The sequence below is a fragment of the Rattus norvegicus genome, chromosome 2, assembly GCF_036323735.1.
Source record: "Rattus norvegicus strain BN/NHsdMcwi chromosome 2, GRCr8, whole genome shotgun sequence".
Lineage (NCBI taxonomy): Eukaryota > Metazoa > Chordata > Mammalia > Rodentia > Muridae > Rattus > Rattus norvegicus.
The window spans coordinates 135,980,057-136,002,146 of NC_086020.1; the positions used below are offsets into that span (position 1 = coordinate 135,980,057).

Sequence of the window (22,090 nt, forward strand, 5' to 3'; positions counted from 1 at the left end):
GGATACGTCACTAAGGAGAAGTGCTATTAAAAAAATAAATTGAAGAGATAAAACCTGAAAAGGCAAACAAGAATTAAGAACATCTTTCAGAAGTCATAAATGGAAATAGAAAAGTATTAATTTAAAGTGACAGAGGAAGTTGTGTTTCTACAATCTTTAAAGTCAGAAAGTATAGATAGCAATTTGATAATGTCATTCCCCCATAAAATAGTCTACAGGATTCTCATACTCTGTAAGCTAGAAAAAATAAAATATAACAAATAAATGATTATTTTTCCACCATTGTCGTGTGTACTTTAGCTTTGATCTCTATTGTAGGCGAAGGACTGTTAGGTCCTTGTTAATCATTTCAGAACACATATGTTGAACTGGAACATTAATGATAAAATGTCAAATGAAAATATAACCCAGGCAAAAAGGATGTTTTAATTACAACATACTCTACATAATATGCAATTGTTTTGGAAATGACTCTAAAAAATGAACTGGATCACAACTATTTGGTGATCCAAGCAGATTAATAAATAAAATGAAGGCTTCAGTTTTCTCAAACAAGCAGAAGTATTTGTGTTCATCACAATCACAAAACACCATAGCCAAAGTCTTTACAATTAGTATGATATCTTATACTTCCACAGTTAAAGCACCTTATGAACCCAGATAAGTTTTGCTCTATAAATTTAATCTGCAATTAAAAACTAAATTAAGCAATTTCGGTTTGGAGAAATGGTTTGGATATCAAAGGACTAACCAGACATGAATAAGGACTAGAGTTAGATCCACAGGAGTCTTTTGAAATGTGGTCATGGTTGACTTCTTGCAATCCTATATGGTGGATAAAGATAGGGCCATCTCATATCAAAGTGGCTAGCAAGATCAACCATAACAAAGATCTCTGGGTTTGAAAGACCCCCACCTTATTGAATAAGTTGGAAGGACAATGGGAGATAATTCTGGACATCAACCTTGGATCGCATACACATGTAAAAATGCACACAAAATAGACGATTAGACAGTAAAATAGACATACACAGAGTTAATCCAACTCTGGTCTCTCTTTTTAAATGTGCACATTTTTAGAATGTTTCCGAGCTTCACATAAATCTTTAGACCTTTGTACTTTGGTTTTAATTTTCACACAAAACATTCATCACTCAACCAGAGTCTTCATCTTTGATGATGTGATGTCGTGTTATCTAGATACATTGAATTGGAACGGGAATATCAGGACAGGAAAGAAAGCATAGAAATCTATTGTATAGTGGGGAACGCCTGCTCCTTCTGTGTAGAGCACGCCAGACTTGAGTATACTTTTCACAGAGCAGCTCATTCTGTCTGAAATCACTACCCCGTCCCATACATTCACTATGCTTTGAATTCGACATGACAATAATTACAATTTAGCTTTGAAAAAATGCTCTGACATTAGTAGGAAAAGAATAAAACAAAGAAACCAACCCTATTTTACTCTATGTGACTTTCCCTATACCTTCAGTAAAATTTAAGAAGTACGTGATTTGCCAGCAGCGAGTGTAATTCGTAGAAGACGGGAGAATGAATTTAAATGACCAACAATGTCTTCAGCCATAGTCTGCTAAACACTAAGAAAGAAATTAGTGAAGAATAAGTCACAATGTAAGGGACCTCTGAGAAGTTAGGTCATGAAAAGTTAGCCTGGCATTCAGTAGGCACCTGTTAAAGAGGGGGATTTGTGAAGCAACTTGCTGCTGCAGAATGATCTATTTTGGAAGAGAATTTCCGTGGCAGATGATTATTAGTGAGTAATATTGAGAGGAATCCACTGGGGCCAGAGAAAATGAGGAATACCAAATGACAAAGACATCCTTAATTGCTCATTTGTTTGCTTTAAGCCAAGGCAGCACTCTACTCTCTAGGAGAAGATTAAAATGGGTAAGATGTTAGACCACAGGAAATGCAGCAGACATCTTGATATTTGTGGAAACATGACTGGGGAAAGGAATATGAGAGTTACTTTGAGATCATGCACTAATGCTCACTTAAGCTGTGGTCATGGGAAGCAGAATAACTGAAGAAGTAGGGAGAACCCACGGTTTGGAAGCCTGGAATGCCTTGCATGGGAATATTGTGTTTTATTCCTTTCACATTCTTTAACATTCTCTATTTTTAGTTTTGTTTCTTCAAATGCTGGTGGTGTTATAAATAAAGGACAGTGGAGCCATGAAAGTCTTTTTCTTAACCATTATATGGAGTTGAAAGCAAACTTATTAAAATGAGCTTAGCATTAGTGTGTGTGATCTACTAAACAAATAAAACACCACACATTCTGCATGCTTGTAGTCCTACCTATTGAGGAAAAGAGGGCCTTTTGTAAGAAACAATACAGTCTATTTCATGTGGGGTTCATTTCAGAAGTTAAGTATCCTACTTTTTACCTCTTTGGGATGATCACAGATAACATGTCAATGCTCTGCTGGTAAGATAAAGAGGAGGTTTGGGAAACTTGTAAGGCTATCATCACGTTATCATCTTACTTGGGTTAGCATGACACAATCTGAGAAAATTTTCTGTAACTTGAGCAATAGTTAATCTGTTACTAGTTGTGGTTTTTGTTTTTACTCCAAATGCACTTAGGAAAAATACAGAAGAAACTCCATCAGTTATTTTCTTTCTTATACAGATCTCTAATTCATTCCCTTTTCAGCGTGCCTGCATATGTATTTGTGTTTGTGTGTGTGTGTGTGTGTGTGTGTGTGTGTGTGTGTGTGTGTGTGTGTTGGCTGTTTATTATCTGTCATTTGATGCCCAACCTTGAATCCCCCCTCAGGGAGAATTTTGAGCATGCAAAGCATTTAAACACATCAAAGCAGAGGTCTGACTTATAGACAGTTCCTTAGCTTTGCTTTAATATTCCTTTTATTTTCACTGACAGTAAAATTTTCTGAAGAGTACAATCAAGATAGTGTATTAATAGAAATAACATTCATAGAAGCTTGGACATAAATGATAATAGTCATACTAAGATTCTCGCTTACCAAGGCATTCCACACAGAAGATAACAGCACAATAAATAAAGTTTGCATTTGTCACACAATAAATCAGACAAAATTGCAGTAACAAAAGAAAGTGACTTTATAAATGTTCATATGCTAAAAATACAAGCAAAACTGTGAAAGCATGCACAAGAGACAAAAGCTAAACGTGAATAATTATAGCCAAAAAAAGACAATGCAGTCGATTCAAATGTTCAAGTATGATGAAGGAAGGGGGGGCGATTCACATAAAGTTTCAGATACATCAATTATGTTTACTACCCCGGAGGGGGAGATCACTGTTAATAAACACTCCATGCTGGTAGATAACAGAATGTTATCCATTTAGAGCACAGATTTCACATCATTAGATCGTATTTCATAGGGCAAGGATCAAATTCACCATTTAGTTTCATTATAAGCAGATATTTTGCTACTGGAAAAAATACTCTCATGACCAAGCCAGCGTGATACACTGAAAGTCTGGGAGCCACTGCCAGGCAACACTGATTCGAACATCATTGCTATGAAGAATTCACATGCCATTGCCTTCCCATGAACACCTCAGGAAGCTTCTAGGTGTAAACTAAGTTTACTTCCTTCCTCCATTTTGCCTTAAGAAGTTATCTATCATAGCTAACAGAAAGCAGTGAAATAGTAATTGAAAAATTGTTTAATGTTTCTAGCAATGCTTAATTTTTTTGTAAATATTGAAAAGGAAGGAGCATCATTTAATGAAACTAAGAATTACATAATGCGTTAGTGGTGTTGTTCATACAGCTGAATAATTCTGCCCCTACTTCTATGCTAAGCAGTAACTTTGGTTGAAAAGGATACAGATTCAAACAGTGGCTAATTTCTGTATGATTAGGAAAAACATGTTTGTCATGGGAGTAAAAAAATAAAATTTGTCTGTTAAATTACACATAAATATAAGGTACAAATGTATTTTTAAAATACAGATTAAAATAATCACACTTGCATCGTGTACATACGAAAATACAGTATTTAATATTCAATATACACAGACACATTTATGATAAATGCAACTATTTGGCAACGCCAGTTTTTTTCCGGGGTTTTCCCTGTCCCCTAATTCCACACACATGGAAACACAACGGTTCAGCTAAAGTCTTCTAGCTCTGGCGGACATCTTGAAGCAGTTTGTTGATCTCAGCTACCAGCTCGCTGGCATCCATGAGTTCGTGTTTCCCATCACTAAGATGGTTCAGCACATTGTCAAAATCATCTTCCTCGTAGTTTTCAGGGATCTCCTCCATAGCTGGCAACCACTTGGAAGAAGGCTGCACACTGGAGTGAGTCCCCAGAGGGGTCCCAGAGCTGCTGGTGGGGTTCTGAAAATGTGTGCTGGCTGCCCAGGCTGCAACCCCTTGTGGGTAACCCCCAGTTTTGCCCTGTGCTGGACCCTTTCGACGTTCCAGGGAGTTGGACCGGTCCACTTCGCTGCATTCAGAATAGGTATCTAGGGATGCGGGGAGGAGGCGTTGGAACACACTGTTCATTTCTGATAGCAGAGATGATGTGCTAGAGTCCCCGGAGTCCTCGTCGCTAGGGGAATCCTTCCCAAAGGTGGAAAAGCTCTTTTTTTTCTCCCCAGATTCGGCAGGCTGACTGTCATCATCAAGGCCCGGATGAGAATGCTGTTGTTGAGGTTGAGCCGGGAACTCTTCTCCGGGGATGAACATGTTGCTTCTGTAGTCTGAGGATGGCGAGGGCAGTGGAGGCATCCAGCACTGGTCAGAGTGGCCCAGGACTCTGCATTCCTCCGTACATAGCCTCATGGCTGAGAGCAAGCAAAGCAAGGAGAGTCCATTATTACACAAGGCATCACACAAAGCAATGGGAAATGTCCTCTTATTCTTATGGTAGAAAGAGAAGGTTTTCTTCTAGTGTCATAATGTTAATCTGTCAAGATGCACATGAGATAGACTACGGTTATAATTTTCATGTGTATGTTGGCTCTCTGGACCAGATGTCATGCTTGTGTTATAGTCCTCCATTTACTGAAGGAAAGGGAATAATTATTTTTAGTGGTCTACTGTGAACATAAGAAATATAGTAAAGAGATCATTATTTATATGTGAATGTGTCCAAAAAAGGCTAAGACTTAGATAATCCAACAAAAGATTAACATAAACAATGACAACATCTGGGAAAAGAACTTAGGATGAACCTTTTAGTTTTGAATAACAGCAGGCAAACAATATATTTTTCCCTATCCTTCTTGAAAACAAGCACTTGACCTGCACTGAAACACCAGTTCTCTGGCTAGTGTCTTTATTAGTCTGTCTGTCTTTCTTTCTTTCTTTCTTTCTTTCTTTCTTTCTTTCTTTCTTTCTTTCTTTGTTTCTTTCTTTCTTTCTTTCTCTCTCTCTCTTTCTTTTAAATTCACTTTACATCCCACTCAAAGACCCCCTCCATCCTCTCTTTCCACTCCCACTCCTAAAAGCCCCTCTCCCATTATCCCCATACCCTCTCCTCAGAGAAGGGAAACCCCCTTGGGTACCACCCCACTTTGGGGATGTCTTGTCCCAGCAGGACTTATTAGTCTTCCTTATGGGTTGTATCCATTATTCACTGGTCTATTAAAATAGCAATTCAAGGTGCTCTGAATTAGTACCTTAAGTATCCTGAGTTGTCTCGTTATAAAGTATTTATTTAGGGTTTAAAATAATGTTCAATTACGTGAAAAAGTCATTGGAAGCTGAAGAATATGAAAAGTATATTCTTTGATCCTCCCATATTTTCCAGTTCCCTAGTGGAATGTGAGTGGCTGAATTCATCGAGACCACTACACCTGAGAAAAGCAGAAAAATAGAGGAGGATCTCTAAACTCAGTTTACAGACTTGCTAAAATGCATTAAAAATTGAGTTATCCAAAGATATGAAATGTCTTCTGTACAACAACTAGTTACTTCAGAGAAAGCACCATTTCTTTAAAATACCATTTCATTTTAAGACAAAGGACAGAATTATAAAAATGTAAAGTAGCTCTTGTATCTGAAAGAAACCAGGATTGATGCTGACCACAGGGATCTGAGTTTATAGATACAGCTGCTGAGAGCAGATTTTCAGCCCTGTCACTGTTGAAATTATCACATGCCACACTCATTGCTAGGGTAAACAAATCACCTAGTATAAGCACTATGTCCCCAGTCTGGTAAAGGAACTGTACAGAGAATATGGGACCTCTAGTTTCTGGATGAGTAAGCAGATAGGGATGAATAATGATCCTTAACTGTGTGGAAGTCACTGCTCTTTATCACTGACCTCTATGCTAATTTTGGTCTTTAGCTCCCTCTGGACTTCTATTCTTAGTTTAAAAGGAAAAAATGGGAAAAAAAAAGAACAAAACAATACTAAAAATGAGACTAAGTGCTATAAGAAAAGGGTCTGGGTTATAAGAATCTACAAATTAAAAATCATAAGAAAACACCAGGGAAAGTGTAAGAGACTCCAGACAGGGAACTTTGTTCTTTGAGGACTGGCTGTCTCATTATGCTGTGGTGAGAGATTCATCTGAACAAACAGGGTAATTGCAATAAAACTCAGGTTTAGATGACCATCCTTCAGGTATTACGCTATATGGAAATATTAGCCAATCCTGTTTTAACCCTTTCAGTGGAGAAAACAAAGAAAGGGTATTGAAAAACAACTGGTATACCTTACAAACAGCACCTAGGTTTCCTCATCAAAGAATAATCACAGTGGTGATTCCCCCACTCACACTTGGCACCCCTGCTTTGATCTCTGGGTCTCTGAACATAGAAAGGAGGCCTGTGGATATTTATTACCTCCACCCTGATGGAAGAAAAGAGAACAGACCTGGTGTTGTTGTTCTTTATGGCTTTAAGCTTAGGAAGGACATCTTTGCTGTACTGCCTTACCTGGATTTGATTTCCTTTAATGAGGACAAAAACATTACCTGGGATTCTACGTATCTTGACCATATGTAACTTTTCTCATAACCTGAATGTGCTGAGCATGTAAGCAGCAAGATAATAGAAGAGCATGAACCACGTGACTAGCACCAATATCTTAGGAATGCTTGTTAAACAGTGGAAGGAGGGTATTTATAGCACAATATATAAATGATCATTTAATTGTAAAATAATTAATTAACTTACAAATGTAAAGAAGAGCTGGAAACATGGTCAGCAGGTAAAGTACTTGCTGAATAAGTATGAGGTCTGGATTTAGGATCCTCAGAAGCCATGGACATGCCCGGGGAATGTGTGGTGGGTCACCATTCCTTGGATAGTGGAGACAAGGGATCCTGAGAACACACTGCCTAGCTAGAGCACTTCCTTCAGGAGCTTTGGGGTTATTGTAAGATTCTTCCTCATTGATTAGGAGGAAAGCGCTATTGAGGATGATTTGGGGCATTATTACAGAATGCTGCATGCATGGGTACTGTGCTGGCTGGTTCTGTGTGTCAACTGGTTCTGTGTGACACAAGCTAGAGTTATCACAGAGAAAGGAGTCTCCCTTGAGGACATGCCTCCATGAGATCTAGCTGTAAGGCATTTTCTCAATTAGTGATCAAGTTTGAGAGTCCCTTGTGGGTGGTGCCATATCTGGGCTGGTAGTCCTGGGTTCTATAAGAAAGCAAGTTAAGCAAGCCAGGGAGTGGAATGTGATGGTTAATATATGCTTGGCCTAAGACTGGCACTATTAGGAGGTGTGGCTTGTTGGAATAGGTGTGACACTGTGGGTGTGAGCTTTAAGGCCCTCATCCTAGCAGCCTGGAAATCAGTATTTTGCTAGTAGTCTTCAGATGAAGATGTAGAACTCTCAGCTCCTCCTGCACCATGCCTGCTTAGACACTGCCATGTTCCCACCTTGATGATAATGGACTGAACCTCTGAACCTGTAAACCAGCCCCAATTAAATGTCCTATCAGAGTTACCTTGGTCATGGTGTCTGTTCACAGCAGCAAAACCCTAACGAGGACAGGAACCCACATACAGCCACACACACCACACACAAATGCCCACATACATGCAAACATACATAGGCACACATGTACACCCCACACATATTCGTGAAAATAGAAAAAGAAAGATAAGAAGGCAGATTCATGGAAAGGATAACAGAAAATCAGGTGGACAGAGACAATGGAGAAGAAAGGGGAGGGGGTGTGATGAAACAAAAAGGAGCGTAAGAGAAACAGGAAAGTTTGCTCACTGCTATGGATGTTCTAATTTCACCCTGACCACTGAGATTCAGGTGCTTGACAGTGTATATGTGTTTCAGTGCAGAAAATGTTCCAGCCCATATACAAGGATCAAGAAAAGCTAAGCAGTACCCATTTCTTCTGTTCTTGTTGGGAATATCTAAAAGCCCTGTCAGGTCATAACTTTTCTGGAGATTGGGACAAGTACAAACAGAAGCTCCTCTGTGACTACATGACTGAACTTTATTAGTGTTCTGTGCCTTACAAGTAGGGTGGAGGGCAGTGCAGTGAGTGCAAGAGAGGGCTCCACGCAACTCATTACCTGTAGAGTAAGTAGTAGGTTATGCTTGAGGAGTCCACCAAATAGGGGCCACTTCAGTGCCTGGCTGTCAATGGGACTGCAATCTAGTTCTAAGCCAAATATAACAAATGATATTTGAGACACCCAGGTAACAGAGTAAATGAGATGGAGCTCAGGCAATGTTCAGAAAGGAAAAGAAATGGATGTGAAGTCTGCTATTTCAAAAGACATCATGTAAGCAGCATTGGGTACAAGAAGCAAAGAAGAGGCACTTGTCGTGGAAAAAGGGCAGTGTGCACAAAGCATTGGTGTGCTGTAGGAAGGGAAGCCTCTCTGCCTGCTGCAAAGGATTCAAAACTGGCAAAATCGAGAACAGGCTGAGAGCACATTTCAGTGGACTTTGAATACAAAGATAATAGATGTGCTCAGTGTTGCTGAGCAACGAGAGTCAGAGATTGACTTTGTGTAAAAAAATAAAAAAGAAGTATGTTAAAATGTTCTGAAAAGGTTGTGAAAACTGCATGAAGTAACGATTTGAAAGTGGGAGTAGCCATGAGACATTGAATAGGAGTCGGGCCGGTTGCTACAGGAAATGAGCCACTAGAGGAAGGCCGGGAGCCAGCTACGATTCTTAAGGAGAACAGAGAGCAGAATGAATAATGGGTATTTAAAGTCCTCACAGATGAAGGATGATGAAAAGTGAAACAGACTCAATCAGGAAAGGTAGAAGAAGCCTAGGTGGGGGAGCCTTCGCAAACCTATGTGCACCAACCTTCACTGGGAAGATGGATACACCCGTGCTTAGTGTGGGAGTTCAAAGTTGAACGGGGAAGAAAGAAACGAGCTGACAAACATGAGTCAACAGATAAAAATGCATGTTTGTTTAGCTCAGAAAAAAAACCCTACATTTGTGTGGGAATTAGAAGAATGAATGATCAGAAATGACCCTTTTGGCAAGCTATGCAATGCAACAGGATCTATATTTGCTCACAAATCAATGCAGGAAAAAAAACAGTTGGAACAAGACACTTACGTCCTAAAAATACACATACTTTAGAAAATTGTGCTGAGCTCTGTTAATAAGATTCAGATGTGGACCAAGGTTTTTCTCTGCTCGTAGTATTTCCTGGGTAGATACTTCAACAAACCACAAGTTTTACACCCTAGCATGCCTGGAGAAGTTGCCAGAATGAATAGGAATCTAGGATATCGACACAGTGCCACCACAGTGATGCTCATGATTAAAAGATGGTTATCTCTGTGGACACTCAGTATGCAGTCCGTGCTATCAAAACATGAACGCAATGGTGTCATTGCCAACCCCTGCTCATGGTCCAGAGCTCTGCAACGTGAAAATGGTTCAGCCCCATGTAGAAGCATGAAGTGAGAGAAGGAAGGAATGTGCCTCCTACGACATAATTATTTGGAAACACAGGCAAGCACACACAATGTCTATAATTCTGAACAACTATGTAATATTGATGGTGATAAAGACACACAGTAGGAAAGAGTCGCTGTTTTCTAGCGTTTAATTTTACCTACCTACAGTTAACCCAATCTCTTTATTGTCTAATATTTATTACTATTCTTGTTGATCATGATTTAGTTCTAGATAATTCTGCTGCAATGAACATGTAGAAATATGGTAACTCTGGGAATATAGGGAAGATGGAAAATAACTACTTTTTTTTTCTAAAAATCACAGAAATGAGAAGCACTGAGAAGAGGCAAAGCAAAGTTTTGATTGGTGTAGTGCTGTGGCTTCAATTCCCAGGATTGTAAGAAAGGAACAAGTGAATAAGTGAATGAATGAATGAATAAGTATATAAATAATACATCAACAGTTAACTACTTAGATTATATTATTTTGAAGTTTTTTTTTAAAAAAAAACCTCAGATGTTTAGATCCACAAATAGTAAGGTTACTTTTTAGAACTGTTTATTTGTGGTCTCCATCTTATTGCCAAGATAAATTAAAATTCCAATAAATGAACCCTATGCGATTTTAAAATGTCTACTGCAATAGTGACACTGTGCCCATGTGCTTTTGCTTATGAAATAACCTAATCTAGGAAATTCTGTTATTCTAGGGTAGGGCCCTGTCAGCACAATGTCATGGAATCATAGAACTTCAACCAGCTGCATCATTATATAAGCCAGAATAATAAAATTGATTGTCAGTGAGCACGATGTCCTGGGGCATATATGTTCCTTCAGCTATTTCAGAGATTTGTCTTCAAATTGGGTTGATCTATAAATTGAAAATAATAGATTCCATGGGTGACTTTGGAAATACAGTCTACTATGTGCCTACTAGGCCTCAGTGAAATTAGACATTTGTCTACACATTTATCTAGCCAGAAATAAAATATCTGGTCTTTAGTCTTGCCAATAAATAGCCAATATCTAGTGGTTGCAAAGAGGTAGCTATGTCTTCAGATATAAAAGCAAGTAAGGATCTATGGAGATGGTTCGGTGGGTGAGGGGATGGGGATCTGAGTATTTTTCTCCAGCAACCATGGACAAGCCAAATATGTCTGCTTGTGCCTCTGACCCTAGCATTCTGTGGCAGAGACAGGCATACTGGAGGCTTGCTGGCCAACTAGCTAGCTGTGTCCAAGAACTTCTAAAGAAGACACCCTCTCTTAAGAGAATAGAGGAAGACATCCAGTACCTTCTCAGCACAACCATGGGCACACCAGGGCAAACATAGATGCACGTGTGCATCTAGAGGCAGATGGGTGGGTGGACAAACAAGCTAGGCAATTTTTTATAAAACAACACACTAGTTACTTTATATATGTCATAGATGAGAGATTAAGGGTGGGAAAATTGGGTCAGATCTCACCGTCTCATCTCCACCAGGCCCAGCCTGCCTGCCTTGGTTTACATTGTTGTAATCCTTATAAGCTTCTAGTTTTCAAATCTGAAAACACAGGGGACCACTAATGTCACTGACACCAGGACAGCTAAGCCCAGTGAGCATAACATCAACATCTTTAAAATTGTTACAGCTTCCTCACTGAAATGTATATAAAGCCAACAGCCACCACTATAAATAAGTAAAGTGGCAAGGCCTGACTCCATATGAACCCAGAGTACTGGGGCCCGGAGGACACCCAGGGCCACAGCTGGTAAGAACTGCTGCTGGCAGGTCAATGCTACTATGGTTCCTATAACTCACGAGAGCTAAAATTCTATCTTCCGAAGTTCCCAAAATGTCTGGTACATTCCCTCATGTTTTCTATCCTACTTTCTTTACAAATAAGTAAATCCAGAAATAAATACATGTTACACGGAAGTAAGATACTAGTAAACTATTGTTCCTTTTCTCTGTGTATTGCAAACGACAGTCACTTGATTGGCACTCAATGAATTAAGACGTGTGGACAGTCAGAGGAAAACTTCTGTACTCCTAAGGGTTGATTTCTTTCTACAGCCCCTAGCAACAGGGCTGCCACTAATGTTCTCAGCATTTGCTCAGTTGAATCAGACTTCCTAGGGCACAATTAGAGGCAAGAGTCAAAAGGAAAAAATTGATTCGAAACTTAATAGAATTTCCTCCACCTGGCTGTGTGCTTTATAAATCCCCCTCTGGGTTTGTTTTCCTCCTCCATGGCTGTACAGACTCAAAATGAAAGGTGGCATGAAATATGCTCTGCTCACCACCTACAAAGGTGCATTCCTTTGCCTATTTTTAGGGCTTAAAGTATACCCTTTCCAGTGTATTTTAGTCTCTGATTTTGTGAGTTGGTTCCCATCACAGGAAATGCATCCTCCAAATTATAGTCCACTTCACCACTATTCACCAAACAGGCTGTCTGAATACAAACAGCCACCCAGTAATTTTCTAGGGTTGCTCAGAAGTGCCCTATGGCACTGGCTGGATAGGACAGAGGGAGGAGGGCAGGGGCTTGGTTTTCTTCTGTGTTCTCTCCCGACTTCCTTCTCCTATTAAGACTTCACATTTAATCCTCCTCTACCAGCTGCTTATTGTGGATTTTGAGAGGAAAAATTTAAAATGTCTCACACTTGTTCACTGCTAATAGTACACAGATTACACCTATTTTTAGTGTAAAGGATAAAGGCAGCAGAAATAGAAGCACAAGAGAAGCTGTTCATCATCCTGGTACTGTGGTTAACTGTGAAAATAAAGATTTAGCTATCATTGCCCTCTTACCTGCTGGAATTCTTCCATCAGTGAGAAAGAGGTCACTGAATCCTTCTCCCAGGAGCCTGTCTATTGGAGAATCTCGCCCCAAATCATAATCACTGTCTCCTGCTTCACTATCTCCACGGCCACTGTCTTTCAAGCTAAATTTATCCATGTCTTGAAGGGCATATCTAGAAAGATCAGTGAAAGAAGCACACAGTTTTATTCTTCAGCATTTAAGTTACCTGCGACTTAACAGCTGACACAGAGGTAATTCATACCTATAGCTCCTGGAATATTTGTTTCCTCGAAAGCTTGGCCGTGGCTGATATTGCCCCTGGTGGAGCATGGAGAGAAGCTGTGAGACCTGCTGGAGACCAAAGAGACAGAACTGATTTCTGGGAAAAAAAATAAAAGAAGAAGAAGAAAAAAAACTCCTCACGAATTCACATGCATTAAGAAAGAAAAGGTAATGGCCTGTTATTACATGCTAAACTCACACTTTCTATATGTCAGGGATTTACATATGCTAGGCCAAGCAGAAGGCACAAGCAGGCACCACAGTTAAAATATATTGTAGGAATATTATATTATAGAGAGATCTGGATCATCTCAAAACACAAGTGAGTTGTTCATGCTTGAAAGACTTTTTAAATAACCGCTTTCCCTTACAGTTTAGATAAAACAGTCAAATATAAAAAAACAAGAGGAAAAATATAATTAAAAATAAATTTAAAATATATAATTAAAATAAGAGAAACTCAGTAAAATATACTGTTAGCCCAGGTAATTAAAATAATGCCAGAAGGCCAGAAAACTGCACAAAGTTTTCCAAAGACGGCATGCATTGGAATGAGATCCTGAAGACCCAGATGGGTGATTTTTTTCAGGAGAAATTTTAACAATGAGAATAGCTGGGTCCCTTTCAATTTTTTTTTCCTTCTCAGCATCTTATTCTGAGAAGTGCAGGGACTCTGTCCCATGTGAGACATTACACATAACAGCCACAAGTAAATTATTTATATATATATAAAGAATATGCCACACTGTTTACTTGAGATAGGCACACACTGTGGCTTGCGTCCTAGTGGAATTGCATACTGTCATTTATCAATGACAACCTTAAAGGTGTGATTACTGTGCAACCTCTGAGCATTAACAGCAGCTGGCTTTGCCAGGAGCTGCAGCTATGATCTTACCTCAACAGCAGGAGTGGCATGGGTGAGTTCTAATGAAAAATTCTCTGGCACGTGGTTTGAGGAGATGGTCACCAAACTGTTGAGTGACTGGTGACTGTTGTGACTCTGGCGGCTGCCCATCTGCCCCCTTTCCAAGGTTGGAGATGAAGATGGAGAGGATCTGTGGTGAGATCTGATGGGCAGAGTACCATTGATGGTGGGCACCAGTGTAATGTCTCCTTTGTGAATCTGCCTGGACGGCCTTTTGGGATGATGCTGGTAAGTGGATTCTGCCACCCTGCAGTTGTAGGACCTGGTGTCTTTCTTTTCTCTATTGCACCTCGTGGCGAACAGTACCATAATAACCAGCAACACTGCACAGATTGCCCCTAAGGAAATAATTATGATCATAGACACATCCAAGGATGCGTGACTGACAGAAGTCATGGCTGTGCTTGTCACAGATTCTGTATAGTCAAAGACCATGCACCTCAGGAGGACTTTGGTGTGCAGAGGAGGATTGCCCTTGTCCTGGATGATAACTGAAAGTGCCCATTCGGTGGAGGAAATGGAGTCTATGCTGACGTTGGTATGGATGTCACATGACCTTGGATCTATGATAAAGATGTTTTCCTCATTACCAGCTACTATGGAGCAGGTGAATTCAGCATTTGCACCAGAGTCTCTGTCCACTACCCTTAGTCTTGTGACATGGAAACCACTTTCGACTCCTTTGGGGATGGAGATGTCTGCAGTGTTGTTGTGCATTGCAGGCCCTACAACCACAGGGACATTGTCATTCTCGTCAATGATGGTCAGCACAACTGTGGTGTTGCTTGAGAGTTGCTTCTGACTCCCTCCATCCCTTGCTTCCACCACAAAAGTGATCTGACTCACTTCCTCATGATCAAAGATCCTGAGGGCATAGATGGCGCCATTGGATGGATCAATGGTTACATACGTGGTAATGGAACTTCCCAAGACAAAACTCTCCAAAATGGTGTATGTCACATGCCCATTTTCACCCAGGTCTGGATCGGTGGCTGTAACTGTGGTGATGTACGCCCCTGGCGAATTATTCTCTGAGATGACAAATTCATATTGGCTCCTCTGGAAGCGAGGTGGATTGTCATTTATGTCATTGACTTGAACAGTAAAATGTCTCACTGAAGAGAGGTTGGGTGTTCCCTTGTCCTCAGCAATCACAGTCAAACTGTACTCAGATCTCTTTTCTCTATCCAGAGTGGCATTGGTCAAGATTAAGTAGTTGTTTTCATAAGTCTTCTGAAGTTTAAAGTGCCCATGCCCATGAAGCTTACAGATTATTTCCCCATTCAGCCCAGAATCCTTGTCTTGAACCCTGACGATAGCAACAAATGTATCAATGGGATCCCCTTCAAAAACATAAGACACTTCTTCTTTTCCAGGGGACATGAGGTTTATGCTAATTTCAGGCTTATTGTCATTGACATCCACGACCTTAATTATAATTTTGCAATGAGCAGGAATGGAATTGGGACCCAGATCTTGGGCTTGAACATCTATCTCATAGGACTTGGTGATTTCATAATCCACCGGCTTGAAAAGAGTCAAGTGTCCTCTTTCTGAGTCGATCCTAAAAGTCTCTATAATTTTGGGAGACACATGGCTGCTGAAAGAATATACAATTCTCCCATTAACGCCCTCATCAGGATCAGTGGCATTTAGATCGAGGAGCAAGGTTCCAACTGGGGAGTTTTCTAAGAGTTGTATTGTGTAAGAGGGCTGCTCAAAGGCCGGGCTGTTGTCGTTGGAATCCGAAATGCTTATTTTCAGGATGGAGGACCCAGACCTCTGAGGCACTCCCATGTCAGAGGCCGTGAGCTGCAGCTCATAGCTAGCCTTCAGCTCCCGATCCAACTCTTTCACCACTATGAGTTCAGCATACTTGGCCCCGTCCGTCCTGGTCCGCACTTCGATATTAAAATAATCATTAGCAGAGAGCGAGTAGGTGTGGAGGGAATTTTCCCCAACATCGGGGTCGAACGCACTGTCCAGAGGGATGCGAGTCCCAACTGCTGCGCTCTCCGATATCTCAATGGGAATGACGGGTCTCGAGAATTGAGGGGAATTGTCATTAATGTCCAACACGTCCACTTCAATATGGAACAGCTGCAGATGCTCGGTCGGCAGAGTGAGCACATCAAACTCTATCGAACAGTTCAAGTTCTTTTGGCATAGTTGCTCGCGGTCGATTTTAGCCCCTATGCTGATTTCTCCGGTATTCTCATTTACGACCAGGAGAGGAGAATTCCCCCGTGGCATGGCTCGAAAACGAATGGCAGAAGGATTTGGTAGCTTCAGTAAAACATCAGCCACATCTTCTGATAGTCTAGCAATTACCGATCCGACCCTCTGCTCCTCATAAATCCTGTATTTCAGATTCTTACCCAGGACATCGTGGCTGAAAAACGCCATCAGAAGTGAAAGTGCGAATCTAAAGTGCATTTTAGTATTTATTTGGTGCATTGGTCAGTTGCTAGATTCCCTTCTCAGGGACAGTTAGAAGAGCCCAGCAATCCCTTCAACTTCCTCCCCGCCACTCAGAGCTCTCAGCCACATCGGGTCTCTGAGTCTTGAAAGCGACTCTTAATCACACAGCAATTAACAGCTCGCAAACTTCAGTTTTCATACACACCGTTTGGCGTCTTCCAGACAGGAGCCTGAAGTCCCCTCCTAGTCCGGGTGGCTGCCGGTCCTCCTGGCTGGGAGCAGCGTGTCACCTCGGCCTGCCTCCCTGCGTGGACTCCGTCCCCATCTATTGCAGGGTGCCGGAGGAGTCTGCAGTGTGTCTTTCCCGGGCGATTCTTGATTTTTTTTCCCCCTTTCCTTTTCTCTGCTCCGCTGCAGACTAAACACCCGTGATTGCTGACTCCAGTCTGAAAATCTCTACAACTTCACTTCAACTCAGACAAAGCTCTTTGCCTGGCGTGTGTTGAATCGCTTCCAGCCAATCAGCGAGCTTCCAAATCCGAAGCTGCTGGAGTCACCGGAGCGAGGGAGGGCGCGCGTGGAGGGTGGGAGCGGGAGGGTGGCGGGCGCGGGCTGGGGACCCGCTAGGGGCGCGGGAGCGCGGCTGGGGGGTGGGGTTCAGTCCTCCCCGCCCCTCCTCCATCTCCATCCACTTTCTCCAAGCGTGCCGCGACAAAGGGGAGACAAATTACAGCAGGAGAGGGGAATGGGGGTGGGGAGACTGGGAGGGAAAGGAAAAAGAAAGGAAGAAAAAACTTTAAATCAACTTCTGGTCGCCTGTATTTATATGGCACATTAAATAGTTCTTGTTTTCTTAATTGCCCTTTTCTTCTGCCACAAACATGTAATCATCTTGCTTTTTTTTCAGGGTTCCTTAACTGCTGGTTTCACTTAAAATACCTCCAAGTGAATTTTGTCGGTGGAGGAATTTAATAAAATGGGGAAACTTGCTTCTAATTATGCACCTTCCCCTCCCCCTCGGCGGGTCTTTTCTCCTCCAAGGAGCACACAAGCCGATTTTCTTGGAGCTCTGTTTTAAAGAACAGCCCAAGTGGAGAGGTTTCATTTTCTTCTTTCTTTCATCTTTTTTCTCTTTGAAGATAAGAAAGGGGCCTATCTCGCACTCCTGATTTCTCTTAATTAGCAAGATTTAAAGGAACACCTCAGAGTTTGGAACTAATTAGCAAAGGAATACTACCTTATTTCAGCCCTTTCTTTAGTTTGAGCAAAAATCTTTCCTGATATTTGTCTTGCACTTAAAAAAAAATCTATTTATCTTGGGCAAAATTGATAGCTTGGGTAAAATTGATAGCATTCGCCTAGCGAATTCTTCCAATGGAGCACTATCTATCCAGAGTGAGTTTTCACAATGAGTGCTGAGGGGACATGGGCTCAATGGTTTACAAGTCAAATTTTTATAATACATACATTATTTATGAAAACAGTTTCCAGATATGTATTTTAAAAACCCAAATGTTGTTTACACTGAGAAATAAAATGCCTGAGCTGAAAATTGCATTTCGTGTGCATCAGAGTGCTTGAAATATCTCAGGAGTATGGTGCTGTATCCAGGTCACGGGGTTGATATGGTATTCTCATTGGGAAATACACTTATTTATGATGTTCTTTCTGCTCTGCGCCTCCTTTTAAGTTTATCACTCTGGCTCCATTCTTGCTTACCCTCCCCCCACCTTTTGCATTATTCCTCAGCTGTCTTCAGCTACTTGCAAATTCCCTGCTTCACAAAATCTCCCTGTAACTTTATTTTCCATTTATTTTCTCCTATTTTGCCCCCAGAAACACATTTTAAAAAAAGTAATTTTCTGATTTTTTCCGCTTTGCTTACTCTCAGCAGAACTCAGCCACAGTCACCGGGAAGATTCTTCCCCAAGAAGAAATCAGAGAAGAGTCCCAGTACAAACTCTCCTTCATTTTAAGCATTCAAAAGCATTTTATGAGCCATTGTCTTCCCCCACACACCCCAAAACCAGTGCTGTGTGTCAAATTGTGCAGAATAGGAATGTCTGTAATGAATGTGGTTAGTGCTAGGTCACGCTGATGAACACTGTGCCCCATGAATAATGCCATTTTACAAGTTTGCCACCCTTTCAAACTGCTGATCCCCAAACCCTATAGACAAACTCGGAAAACTGTCACAAGCAACTGGGACTTAAGAAAGTCACAGCCATCTGGCCTATGTCCCTAACAATCTGAGCCAATAATTATATCAGTTCAGGCTTTAGAGAACTAGGGGGAGAATTCCAAAGTCATCTAAACCTAAGAGTTTGAGGACTTAGCTCTGTGAATGTGGTGAGCATACTGCTAGAACTCATGCCTTGGCTTGCTCACCTTCATTTACAGGATCTGTCTTCTGTTTGTTTAGAGTGCTTTATCGAGTCTTTATCACAAATGTTATGAAAATGACTTCAGTGTCATACCCCAAGGTGTTTATCATAAATTGACAGGTGAGATGTAGCCATTCGGAATGTGTTTCTGTGATTATGACTCTAACAATCATGGAACCATCTCATGGAGTATGGCTTTTACACTTACAGCACTATGGAAACCAAATATAATTTCATTTTCAGAGGCTAATGTCTTCCTGAGTGGTTTACATATCATGTATCCATTTTTCCCCCGCCTATGGTACTAGGGGTAGAATCCAGGGTCTAAGGGCATGATACTTTAAACTAATACTTGGGAGGCAAGTGAAACTCTGAGTTCAAAGTCAGCTTCATCTGCGTTGCAAATCTCAATTCAGTAAAAGGTATAACTCAGGGGCTGTTCTAATATCTATCTATCTATCTATCTATCTATCTATCTATCTGTCTGTCTATCTATGTATAATGTTTCACTAATTCTAACAGTTCAAAATTTCATTATTTCTTACAACTACAAAGTACAAAAACAAAACAAACAAACAAGTCCAAATCTCACAGACTACACCTGAGGGGGAAGATGAGTAAGCTTTGTTTACCCAGTCCCTTGACCATGACCGGATACAACTTATTTCTTTAAGCTTTCACAAATGTGTTAACAAGCAGATGACCTTCTCAAAGAACTTCTTAGGCAACCAATGGAAGAAAGCAAACAGCATGTTCCTAAACATCCATCACCTAGATATGGCAGCTCCTTTGACTAGGAAGAGGAGCGTTCTCATTGCTTGAACACTGTGACCATGTAAGTGAGTTCAGATATGAGAACAAAATGGCCCTGTGCCTTTGGATTTGAAGTTGACTGTGTCTGGTCTGTCGGGTATATTTTCTCCATCACACCCCTCCTCTCTTGTTTATCCATCAATATGCATAGAGAAATGGATTTGTATGTGATTACATGTCTGTAGGTTCATGTGGTGGTGTGTGGGTATTCACATGCATGTGTATACACGTGTTTACATGCACATGTGCCATCTATTGTGATTCCTTTTTTCTTAAATGAAAAGTCATCTTTCTACACCTGAATCATTAATATTTTCCGCCCTCCTAACAAGTGAGGGAAGTTAAGACTCATCTCTACAGCCCAAGTGTCTCATATTGAATGAAAAATGTCTGTTATTGCCGATAGGTAAAGTTAAGACTGCAGTTCCAAAATACAGACATGAATTTTGTAAACATCATAGTCATTAACCTATATTCCATAACAGCATATGGCAATTTAAAAGCAGTCAGAATTTTAGAGTAATAAGTATTCACTTGCAGCTCACCATATCACATCCTGTCTACCACCAAAACATAAGAAAGCACATATTTCATCCTCTTCTACAATGAGTTAACATTTCAATCTCCCTTGATATTTGTTAGGAAGTAGCTCTCCTTGACACCATATGGACAGGATAAGCCACAATAATTACTCTACAATGTATCCTGGGAAATTAGAAAAGGACAAAAAGCTATATCAGCCAAAGATTAGCGAAGTTAAGGAGACTCAGTACTCCAGAGCTGACTAAAAGAAAGAGATTGGTAGATGAGCCCAGGCAATGATTACAGGTGCCACCAACTGAAAGTTGTAGAAATCGAAGAAATGTACCCAACTTCAATGGATTCACATAATCCTTCCCAGGTAGTTGTGCTAGTTACTCCCTACAAAACACTCTTGCAAGTATCTTAATCATTGGCAAATGCACAAAGGCCAAGGCAGAGGAGACACATGACAAAGGTATTGTCTTAGACTTTCTGTATATGTTTTGTGCTTAACGTTTAACCTTTCTGTGTCTGTTTTCTGCTTAACATTTGTTGAAGGAAATGTGTATTATATCTATCACCCTTTGTTCTTTTTTAGGTAATTTAAGCTGGGATGCTGAAGGTCTCTTCAGTTGGCTTTAAGAAGGCAAATTATGAAGCATAATAGACAAAACTAGCCATATGGAAATATGAAGATCTTGAAAAGCTGTGTTTTCACTGAAGGAAATGTCTTAAGATTTACTAAGCATATCAAGTAGATGTCTAGATCCTACATCATAAAAATACTACAATTAAGAGAAATCTGGATGCATAATAATCTTTATATCAGATATATATCTGGCATGTGACCTAAAAGGTGTAAATAATCTTAATTTTATATAATGTTTCATTGAGGTCAAGGAAAGATAAAATTTGTCAATTATAATTTTTATTTAAAAATGTAGTATCATGCCTTTTCCCAACTATGTGACATCTTTCTTTGTTGCTCTCTCTCTGGACTCCCTGTAGTAATCCAGGCAATAATGTAATAGTAAAGACAGTAAACAGAACTTTCTTCCCATTGACACACAGCCATCAAACTAAGTTAAGAAATGGCAATTGAGATTCTCTCCAGAATTTTAACTTGTCGAGTCAGAAGAAACTTTGGTAAATTCTGATCAAAAGAAAATTGGCTAATGGCCACAGACAGCCACACGCCTGGAGACATGGCTTTTTAGGAGGCAGCAGAAGCCAAGAGCCAGAAAGAGCTGGAATCTACTGACTGGAGTGACAGGTGGTAGGTTAATCGTGTCTGCATGGACAGTCAGGATCTGAGATACCCTGCCAAGAGGGCTATGCCAAGTTCCAGCAGGTGACTTAAAGTTTGGCAGAAGATGATCTTCTGTGTCCAAATGAGGTACATCTAGGTGAGTTGCTATTCATTTTATGACTCAAGGTCTTCCAAAACAGGTAGGTTCTGAAATTCGAGATTGAAATGAGGGGACTAACACAGGCACACCCAGAAATCTGGAGAATGGAAATTGAGCCCTAGAATCCTAATCAAAATCTGCAACTGGGTCGATCAACAAGATTCAGCAAGGTTGACATTAGGATTAGCCCTTAAATCTGTTCCTGGGTTGTTTTGTTTTTCTGTGTTTTGAGACATGGTTTCTCTATGTAGCCCTGGCTTTTGCTGTGTAGATCACCAGGGCCTCAAATTCATAGAAGGCCACTTGATTCTGCCTCCACAGCGCTTGGATTAAGCATGTGCACCATCATGCTTGGCTTCCTAAATCCACTCCCTCAAGAGCATTATCTAAAGTATTAATTTCAGCAGACATAATTGCCATAGTTGTAGCCATGAAGACTTGGAGTGAAATGAATCTCCATTCTTAAAGCAAAACTGGTCAGTCAGAGATGGCAGTATGGAGCAACAGCCAGGGTTTCATATGGAGCCTTGTGGAAAACACAGAATTTCAGGCAGCAACTAATCTTACTTAAACACATTGCATCTCACTAAGATCTTTGGGTGGTTTCCATGTACATTGATGTCAGAGATATGTTTATACAGGGTCATCTA

At 40.6% G+C, this 22,090-nt stretch overlaps 1 protein-coding gene across 2 annotated transcripts; it reads right to left on the bottom strand.

Moving 5' to 3' along the window:
* Nucleotides 1–2,872: 2,872 nt before the first annotated feature.
* Nucleotides 2,873–16,861, bottom strand: Pcdh18 (protocadherin 18). Of its 2 annotated transcripts, none has more exons than XM_006232322.5 (4): nt 13,862–16,861; nt 12,944–13,029; nt 12,690–12,853; nt 2,873–4,815 (listed from the first exon to the last, which is right to left on the bottom strand). In XM_006232322.5, the coding sequence occupies exons 1-4, from the start codon at nt 16,346–16,348 to the stop codon at nt 4,148–4,150; spliced, it is 3,405 nt and encodes a 1,134-aa protein (XP_006232384.1). In that variant the 5' UTR covers nt 16,349–16,861; the 3' UTR covers nt 2,873–4,147. The 2 variants fall into 2 exon arrangements, with proteins under 2 accessions (XP_006232384.1, NP_001093994.1); NM_001100524.2 differs by having other exon boundaries at nt 3,088–4,815; nt 12,944–13,032; nt 13,862–16,770.
* Nucleotides 16,862–22,090: the final 5,229 nt, after the last annotated feature.